Genomic DNA, 10,643 nt, shown 5'->3' on the forward strand with positions numbered 1-10,643 from the left:
CAAGACATTCAAAGCAATAGAAATACTTTGCAATATCATAAAATAAGCATTGGGTAGCAACACTTCCAGCAGTTAGCATATGCCAGAATAAACACAGAGAGAGAATTCACACAAGGCACTTAAAACAAAGCAGTGGTGATGTCTACATCTACTTTATTCTTCATTGAAGTGACTAACTAGCAGACAAAGCACTGGCATAAACCTACAAGGAACAGTATTGACTGCTGAGTTTGGAAGGGACCTCTGCATGTCTGTGATCCAGCTCCTTGCTCAAAGCAGAATGTTCTGAGCCACATTCACTTGGGTTTTGAGTATCTCCAAGGACCGAGACTCTACCACCACATTGAGCAACCCACTCCCATGTTTGACAAACCTCACAATAAAGAGGTTTTCTTACTTTTACCTGGAATTTCCCATGTTTGAATTTGTGGGCACTGCCTTTTGCCCTCTCTTGGCATCACAGAAGGAGTCTGACTCCATCTTCTTTACCTCCCCACCAGGTACTGATCCACAACTGCTAAAATCAGCTGTCTCTTGCATAGGCTGAACAATTCCATCTCTTTTAGCCTCTCCCTGCAGGTCAGACAATCCAAGCCCATAATCATTCTCACAGCCCTTCACTGGACTTGCTTCAGTAAGTCCACATCCTTCTGGTGCTGGAGAACTCAGAACCGGGAACAATAAATTATCAACTACAAGTAGTTACTCATATAGCATTTAGTAGAAGAGAATGCTACATTATTTTTTCCAGCAAAAGTCACTTTACAGTTGTTGAATTCCTAAGAACTTTGTGAAGTTTTAAAACATCTAAGAAGCACACAAATTATTGATAATTTTTAACCTACGGGGTCAGATTTCTAACGATCTTACTGAAAAACAAACAATCCCATTCCAAAGTTGCCCCAATTATTTGATACATTTAAACAAAATGCAAGGTGCCTCTATTTGTGAGCCTTCATTAGAGAGGAACAGTCTTGCTATAAACTTTGGTTTAGTTACATTTTCAGGTAGAATAATGTCATATAGAAGAACACAAAAGATACTTTTTTAACTTAGTAAGGTGGAACAATTTTTGTGTATCTACCCATGCCTTGGGGAAAGGACATTCATTCCAGGTAACTGAATTTGTAGGGGGAAAAAAACTTCACAAGTAAGAAGAAAAAAGGATAAATTCATAGCATTCAAAATAAACTGCTCCAGATCAAAACTATTTGAGAGTGACTCAAAAGGAAAAGGTGAGTACACTACTGACAGCCACTATTCACACTGCCAGCATCCCACAGAATTCTTCCCCATTAGAGTATTTAAATTCAATGAAGCTGCACCTGCAAATACTGAGTTCTGAAGAGGGAAAGCTCAGCCCAGCCTGGACTGACAGGCTGTGCAGCATTCTTCCCCACACTAACTGCTGCACCATTCAAATATTGCAAGAACACTTCAGCGCAAAGCAGGAATCTAGTGATTGAACTATTGATGAGTAAGAGGTAAATTTGAATAGACAAGGAATTAAGCTACTGTGCCTCAAAAGATTAATTGTTTAGTCAAAAGCTGAAGGCACAAACATTGCATTCCTGGAGGAAGAACTCCCAGCAGGGTTTGGTAAACAATCTGGCCATTCAAGACACTCACATAAAAGTACTTCAGAATTACAGATCCTTTTTATCTTCAGCTTCAGTAACCTACCAACCAGCTGCACTGACTTACACCATGGGATTCAAGACTTCCACATGGGTTATTGTCAGCCCTTAAGAAAGACTGCTGCCATCAATACATGATAGTATGATGGGGATCCTGCCTGAGAACAGACTGCACAAGCAAGCATAAACAGGGAGACAAGAAAAACACAGGTCAGGATTGCCCTGAGAACCCAGGCACATGCCAGGAGGACACAATTGTGCTGCAGATACGGATGCTGCTGTGCCAGCCTTCTGAGAGGAGAATGGTCCATCTCTGTAAGCACCTAAATCATGCTTATAATGCTCTGTAATTGTTGTGCAGAGTTAATTAGAAAGTAGGAGCAGCAAAGGCCAGGCTGAGCCTTAACTGCGAGAAAAAAAAAAAGAAGAGCCCTTTCTGAACATGCTTGCTTATCAACTTTGTATTTGCTACAATTAATAAGAACCCATCAGTTATTTGAAAAAAAACATAGTAGGAACATCTCAGTCCACACACATTAAGTAGAAAACTAAATATTAATCAAAAATTTTAAAAGGTCATTTGGGAGCATAACACTTCAGCAGGAAAGGACCACAGCTTTACAGAGAAGCCTAGTCCTACATCAGCACAAACAACTACCTCGTTACTTGAAGTTTTATGCCCACACAGGGCCTCAAGAACTCCAGGAGGAAGGAAGCAGATTGCCAGACCAGTTCATACCACTCACTGCACCTACCCTGCCCACACTGAAGACACTAAGGAAGTTTACTACATCTAAAGCCTACTGTCAATTTATTCTGACAAAGCAGATCTGTGGACAACAGTTAGGCTTCCCCTAGTCTCAGTTAATCAACCTTTACAACCCTTGTGAGGGACACAAAAATCTCACACTATACCCTGAAGAAAAAGATTAAATTACTACCAGAGAATCTTGAAGGTCAAACCTGCCTGTGTAGTTAATTCTTTCTTAACTAGATAGCAGCTGATACAAGCACCTCACTGTAGCGTGTGTTTAGCAGCCTGACTTTATTCTCATCTCAGATCATACTTGTTTCTTTTATTTTAACATGCATTTATTCTCAATGTCTCAGGAGTGCAAACACTGCCTTTTACAGCTGCTTTTATCTTCATCAGGAGAGCACCTATATAGCACCGAACAAAGAAGCCATGCTTCCTTAATTAATTGATTTGAATATATTTAAGACATTTCAAAATTATTAGTATCAGTTGCACTCCCCAGGCTTACACCCAGCTTAGAGTAATCCCCCAGGCTGTGCTCTCTAGAGCACACAATGCTGCAGAGCTCAGTAAAGGAGGGGAGCAGCAAAGTTCTTTGCAAAGCTGTGGTGGGCAGGCACTGCGCAGCCCTCAGTTAGGAGCCTGTGTCAGCACCATGGCCTTTTAAATGAGGCAATAAGAGCTTGAAACTGCATGGATGGATTTAGGACAGGCAACCAAGATGAGAGAATTTTTTTTTTAATCCCACCAAAAATGTCTCTGCCTGGTAACATATGAGGTCATAAAATACCACCAATTACAAGAGCATTTCCTCCCCAGGAACACCATTTCAGAAAGGAAGTAGAAATCCACAAAGGTACTCATTAGACTTAGTACCTTCACTACCATCTAATTTTTTAGACCACATTATGAACTTCCCCATTAAATGCAAGTATTGCAGACCAGTTTCAATTAAGACTATAATCACTTGTTGACGCTCAATCAAACTTCTCAATTTGTTTTGGTTCTAAAAACACAATATAATACTTGTACAGTCTTCAGGCAGGAAAACCATATGTTTTCCTTTTAAGGACACTTTTAACAATGCAAGTTATTCATTGAACGAACCAATCTGCCCAAAAAATTAAAAAGACAAAATTGAAACCTTCATCTTGTACATTTATAACTGATGTTATCATAACCAATTCAAAGATTACATTACTCCATGTCTCATTTATTTGCCTTAATTCAAAGTGTCAATGTGAAAACTTTAGTCCATCTAATTAACCTCTTCTCACTTCCCATTTAAAACTAATTATCTTAAATGAGCCACTAAATAATTCTGAATGCAATAAAGACGAATGGCTGTGAAGTATTAAATCAGACAAGAAGGAAATACACAGGTTTATTTCCTTGTAAAAGCAATCATCTCTTCAGTGGCAAAAGCAGTAACTCTGCTTTCAACCTTTGACCTTCCAGTGTAAGAGAAGTGACACTTCCACTCCCTGTAGTGGGCAAGGTTCACTCCCTGTGCAGAGGAACACCATTTTAGAGGGATGGGCAACTTTTTCCAACAGCTATTTAGAAATAGTCCCTGTATTTAGGCTTCTCAGACAGCTGATGTTTAATAATTGCTCTTCTACCTGGCAAGCTGTATGACAAGGAAGCATTTCTCTTGCCAGAAGGTTTTCCACAGCCAGGTGACTCTTTGGTTTTTTTATACTGTCACCCAGTTTACTGTATTTAACTGAAACATACATTTGTCAGGAAGATGAATGATTCATTGTTTCTATCAAGTAAAAATCATCAAAAAACTAAGTTCTCAAATCCTTTGTCTTCTTTCAGCTCCCAACTCTCTCCTGTTTAAAGCTCATGCTGAATTTCGACTTTCTCCCCTACACCTCATTTGGAGTACATTGGACAAGTCTTCCTGACTCCCATTGGCCACAATCTGCCCTTTACTGTTCTATCAGAAGACAACATTTGCCCTTTGTGGGCATTCATCTTCTTCTCAGGAAACCCATGCCTGGACTTTTCACCTAGCCCAGTGTGAAAAAGGAAATTTTGATAAGGGTACTAAACAAAATATAATAAAGGAAAAACTCCTGAAATGCTGCAATGCAGCACTGCTATCACTGAACTGTGGCCTCACCAGGTACTTATTTACAAGTCCATTTCTCTCACAGAAACTTTCTTTGGAAGTTCTCACACTTTGGATGGGCAATCTAAGCTCTTAACAGAGAAGCAGGTAACACTCATATCACTATTTAACTAGTGGAAAACTTTTCAAAGACTGTAACCAGAAATAAGGATAGTAACTTCCCAGCCATACTGTGGGAGTAAAAAGGAAATAAAATGAGCCCCCTTGTCAAATTACTGCAAGAGAAAGTGAAGACTAGTAGGACTGAAACCAGGGAATCTGCTATTAAGTGGTTGGAGAGCAGGCTGCACAAACTTGTGCTACTTTTTCCTAAAGCCACATTTAAAACAGAACAAAAAAAAATACATGCTAGTCATCATATTGTTTGATTGGGAAGGTCAGGACAGAAATCTTTTAGTCAGCAGGGATGAAAGGGAAGTGAACTAAATGGAAGTGTCCTAGTACTACAGAAGAAATAGTTTACTTTAAAGGAGACCAGGAAAAAGAGGCATTCCCTGTATGTATACTTACAAGCGCAATACCACAGAGCACTTTAGAGGTGCTCTGCATTCTGATTAACTTTCACCTCTGTCATGGAAATAACAGGTACAAAGACAGGAGTCAGACTTATGGGTTTATTCTACCTGAGTTCTTGTAGTTTCATGCAGACTCTGATGTAAGACACAGCTGCCTAAAATTCTAACAAGCAAGTCTGGATTTAAGTAAGATCCTGGATATTTGCTACTTCCCTTACAGAAAGCTAGTGATATGCTGAGCACATCTCAAGAAGGAATATTTAGCTACACATCTGATGAATATGTACTTGCCTTAATGCCATTTCCCACAAATAGGTAGAAGTGACCTCTGTTCTCACAGGGAGAATATAAAAATTGATTTATTTTTAAATAACTGTATAGTTTAACAGAAGCTGTGAAACAAACTGACATTAGGACTAATTGAATGGAAATAGCTCATCATAAAAAAATCGAATTAGGTAATGCAGAAAGGTCTAAAGCAAGAAGATGTTTTCAGGAAACACAACCCTTGGAATTTGTTGACGTTCTGCAGTCTACAGCAATGGAGTTTGTTTTGTCTCAAAGAAGTATATCTACATCAAAGTATAATAGCACATAAAAAATCAAAAAAAGTCACATAAAAATGTGAGCATAGTAATTAGAAATTTCATTTAAAAAGAAAAACTAAGTAACACCATATCTTGCATTTTGAAAACATTTTCACCAGCACCAGCAAAATTTATGTGTTAAAGTCAGCTGCTGTTCTATAACAAATTGTCGTAATTCTATCCATCTTGTGTCTCTAATTCACCCAGATAGAATTCCTCAATTCAAACTGAAATTAAATCCTAGATAGCAGTAATGGTGGAACCCCAGTTCACATAAACATAATGCAACTATTATTAAGTGGTCTTCCCTTTATATTACTATAAACAGTTTTATTCTTCAGCTACAAAATATCTTATTACCCAGACAAATTACTGTGAAGCCCACCTACAGCTACAGGCTCAGCAGGAAGCACATTTAATAGCCACCAATTATATTTATGCAAGAAGTTCTGCCTTCTCAGCAAAAGGAATAGAGAACCTATTTTATTAGAGATGTGACAAACACACATTTTCAATCGCTCTGTGACAAACATGTAATTGGTCTCGGTATTTGCTGACCACAGAGTAAAATAAATCCTAATGAAAGAACACAATCTGGCCAGCAAAGTACAGCTTTGCCACTATGAAAGAACAACTGGGAAAGACCAGTGGGAGCAACTCTAAAGTAATGCAAGGATGACTGGAAAAGGAGATGCAGTCAGCATGTTCTGGGGCTGTATAAATCTGCCCCCAGAGTACACTTCATATCACAGTCAGGCCCCAATGATTCCAATTTTCTTCCCTTTTCCTTCAGAAATATCATTACAATAAAAACAACACTACTTACATGAGAAGGTGTGATCTTTAATATCAATACACTGTAAAGGTATTTTTAAGCATCTGAGCAACTGTCAAAGAGCTATAATATTTGAAAAATGTATGTCTGTTTTGGACTTTGTTCTTCAAGTTTAGCAAAAATATAGCAAACTTATCCCCACAGGCCTGCAATCAGTGTGACTGGTGTGTCCATCAGCTAAACAAGCTAAGAAGCCTTTTAGCTAGCAGATAGCTAGCAAAATGCAACTGCTTTGTTTCAGAAGGTTTTCTTCGTACAGCAGATGATTCCAAAGGCAAGGCCCAAAGGTTAAAACTAGTAATATAAAGAAGATCTAATCAAAACTCGTAACAAAGTCTAATTTTGAAATTCTTGCTTCAGCTGAGTAACATGATCCCACTTAAAAGGAGTCATCTGTTACTGTTTGGGAAGTAAGGATAAGTTAGAAAAGATTTTAAAGTTTTGCTACTAGTCAATACTTGAAATTTTGTGCTTGTGGTACTGAGAATGTTTATCACTCCAGTAGTATTCATCTTGTTAACACAAGAAGATTAAGCACAGTAAATTCCCCAGTGAAAGTTCAAGCTAATATGAAGAAAGGAAATAGTTAGCTAACTCTAACCCTTAAACCATCTACAAGGAGTATGTGGTAATCAGATCAAGCAAAACACTTCAAATATAAGCTGAGCAATAAATTTTGACCACATGACATAAGTCATGAGACTTCTCTCTTTCTTGTCACCTCAAGCAAGCCTAAGTTACTTTAGACTTCTCTCACATACAATTTCACAAATACATGTATAAATGTGTCCAACTCACATCCACAAAATAACCAAGCAGTTGTTGGCACCATTTTAATGCAACAACTTTCAAACACACATTTTTCCACCTAGCTCCAAATGAAGAATAACAGTACACAGTCACACAAAACCAGCACCAGTACTGAACTGGAGATCAGCTGCCAAATTCTCACAGGAAAAGATCCTCCAGAGTGGGTTGATAACCACGTAACAAAGCACAAAACAGCTAAATCCTCTCATCAACTGTACCTGATTATTTTTAGGGGTGGAAGGAGGGAAAATCTGTTTAGAATGGCACATCCATGTACGCTTGAGACTGAGCTCTCATCACCCACCTAGTCTCAATGAGGTAAGCAGTGTATGTTTCTTGTATGTTCATGGCATTCCTCCCAGTCCGTTTTTCAGCTTCTGAAACCGTGATTTCCATTTTCTTTGCCAAACAGTCTTCCATCTTTTGAGAAGAGGAAAATAAAGATTCATGTAACATTAACCACACAAGGCAAAGGCTACTAACCTTGCCTCCCCTTCTCCTACACCACATTTGTTCAAATAAGACAAGTCTCTGTGGAATAAAGGCTTTGACAGGGCTTTGCTTTATACCTATGTTCTGTATCACATTTGCAAGTGAAAACTGGAAACCTCCTTTAGGGAGAAAACAGAAAAGTCAACAAACTGACAACTTCAGGTACCAAAAACCACCCCGAGCCAGAAGGATACAGAAACGAGAAATATTTTTCTTTACAGGTAACAAAGTAACCTTTTTTTAAAAAACAAACACGCTAACCCCAGTATTTTCTATCCAAACACTTCCCAGCTACCAGTGAATTCCTCTTCAGGACACCCGGGACACATGTAGCCACCTCTCCCCTTTCACAGGAAACAGAATATATCCGGACCAAGATGTTTATCTTTTAATCTCTCAGAGGAGGATCGTTATCTTTTACACACTGGCCGCCAGAAATCAGTAAGGACCACACGCCCACCATGGAAAGGCAGAGCTGCACTGAGCAGGGAGGGGGAGTCACTTGTGAAATTAAGGGGGGAGGGGGAGACAAAAACATAACTGATAATAATAAACAATAATCTGACATTAAGGACGAGGGCAGAGGGTGCACAAAGCTCTCTCACAGCAGCCAGGACGGGGCTGCAAAGAGAATCCCGCAGCTCAGAGGGTCATGCTGCACAGCTCTACCCCGCGCTCCACCGAGCAGGGCTCGGCCCCAGGCAGCGAAGGAAGGGCTGGACCCACCTGTAGCCCCTTCCCGCGGGCAGCGCTGAGCGAGCGCCCGGCCCCCAAGCCCCGTCACCCTCCCCGCCCGGCCCGGGCAGCGCGCTCAGGAAAGCCCGGGGCTCGCCCGGCGGAGCAGGCCGAGAGCGCGGGGAGGGGGACGCTGCCCCTCCGCCACCGCCCTCCGCACCCTCACCGCGGCCAAGGGCTGCTCCGGGGGTGGCAGGGCGCCCTCGTCTTCTTCCTCTTCTTCTTCCTCCTCTTCCTCCTCCTCTTCCTCCTCCTCCGGGCGGCTGCCGCTCGGCTCGGGCTCGGTGCTCTCCATGGGGCTCGGGGGCTCGGCCGCGGCGCTCCGCGCAGGCGCTGAGCCGGGCTCCGGCCGAGCCATGGCCGCTCCCGGAGCCGGGCCGGGCCGGGGTGTGTCCGCGGGGCTGCGGGCGGGGGCGAGCCCGGCCGGCACGGCCCTCACCGCCCTCGCCGCCGCCCGTGCCCGTGGGCAGGCTCGATCCGGGGGTGCTGAGGGCGTCCTGCCCACCCTGGTGCCCAGAGGGGGCTCGTTCGTGCCCCTGTGCACGGCCACCCCTCGCTGTGACCGTGCTCCGCAGGCAGCCTTGAGCCTCCTGCCCGGGACAAAGCCTCCCCCGGCCCCTCACCCGCGCTCTTTCAGCTGTAAATGTTTATTTCTAAAATTTCTTTGTGCTGTTGTTCCCCTCTTAGTTCTCAGGTCACGGAAGAGTTTCTCGTGCCATGCTTTGCACACCTTTCTTGCTTGTTTTTTGGTTGGTTGGTTGGTTGGTTGGGTTTTTTTGACACCCTGTCTTGTTACAGCAAATAACACACCTTAAACAAAAATTAAATTCCATACTAATGGGAAATATTCCAGATACTTTCTCATCTTTCATCTATGGCAAGATTTGTCACTTTCCTTTGCTGAGTCTCTTTCAGCAGCCATTAACTTTCCCACAGAATGTTTGTTAGCATTAGGCAGCTCGGGCTGTTTTTTTAAAGCCCACCAGCCTGTTATTTCCCCAGTCACCCCTTTGGTAGGAGTGCAGGACTCGGCCGTGTTCCTTTTGCCTCACGCTCCTGGCTGCCAGCCTTTTCCATCAGCTCCCTCCCAACAGTGCTGGACATGCAGAGGTGCATTCTCCTGCCCACCATCTCTGCTGAGCAACACCCATGGATGTCCCGTCTGCCACATTTCCTCAGGAGGGATTGGAGTAGGTAAAATCTGCCAAGTTCAGCTCTGGGGAAGCTTCTGATGTTATTTAATGAAAGCCCCAGCCATCCCATCTCTTCTCGTTGAGCAGGAAAAAAGTCCCTGCGCATTTCTGTCATTCCCTCTCTGTCTTTTTGATAAGACATTCAGGAAGTCCACCCTTCAGCCCCTACAGAACATCACACACCATGGATTTATACATATAAACGTTTTCACTATTCCCTCATGATCCCATGGTGCCTGCACAGTCCCTGTGGGACTGGCAAACTGGATGAGGGAGTTGATCCTATTTATTCCTTGTTCTCCAAATACCATTTTGGACACTCAGTAACACTGTCATTGTTCCCTGGTTTACATATCACATCAACTTGAGATTTCCCATTCTTGCACCAGATTCATGTCCTTTGATTCAGGCACTACATTCTGTATTATTCTTATGTAGTTTTTTTTTTTTTCTTTTCCTACTCTTTTCAAACCCAGGTTAAAGGCCACTTTGGGGGATTACAGAGTTGATATTATGGGTTTCTTTGATTTGCTTTTTTCTGCTTTGTGTAGGAAATGGGGTTTTTGTAGTGTTGACCAGAGATGAATTTGCATACATTTTTCATCCAAAAATTAATCTTTTTCTTTCAACAACAATTAAAATAAATCTCAAAATCCCCTTTGAAGACCCCATGAATTAATATTTGGCGTCTGGTTTCTATTCTGTTGTCTTCAATGTTTATGCAACTTTTTCCTCAGATTGTTTGAACTGATACCTCAATCTATCCTTTCCCACCCCTCCACCACTGTAGCTCTATGGAGTTTCCCAAGCTTTTCCACAAAAGTCTTTCCTAAAACAAAAGTCTGTTACAAGTATGTGAACTGTGATTTGTCCTCTGAATAGAACTGATTTAAGATTTGTTTTCTAAACCCAAGGTCCAGTTCAGATGTAAAAGCATGATTG

The 10,643-nt window shown here is 41.9% G+C and overlaps 1 protein-coding gene across 1 annotated transcript in view; it reads right to left on the reverse strand.

Annotated features, from left to right (window-relative positions):
* Positions 1–9,091, reverse strand: part of SNX4 (sorting nexin 4) — a 32,940-nt gene extending 23,849 nt beyond the window's left edge. Inside the window, exons 1-2 of the mRNA XM_071435325.1 lie at positions 8,675–9,091; positions 7,586–7,701 (exon numbers count right to left, since the gene is read on the reverse strand). Coding sequence (XP_071291426.1) covers positions 7,586–7,701; positions 8,675–8,866 — 308 coding nt within the window. The 5' untranslated portion in view covers positions 8,867–9,091. The remainder of the gene's footprint in view (positions 1–7,585; positions 7,702–8,674) is intronic.
* Between the last annotated feature and the right edge of the window lie 1,552 nt (positions 9,092–10,643).

The sequence above is a fragment of the Agelaius tricolor genome, unplaced genomic scaffold, assembly GCF_023055355.1.
Source record: "Agelaius tricolor isolate 1412-34295 unplaced genomic scaffold, bAgeTri1.0.p SCAF_10, whole genome shotgun sequence".
NCBI classification, from domain to species: domain Eukaryota; kingdom Metazoa; phylum Chordata; class Aves; order Passeriformes; family Icteridae; genus Agelaius; species Agelaius tricolor.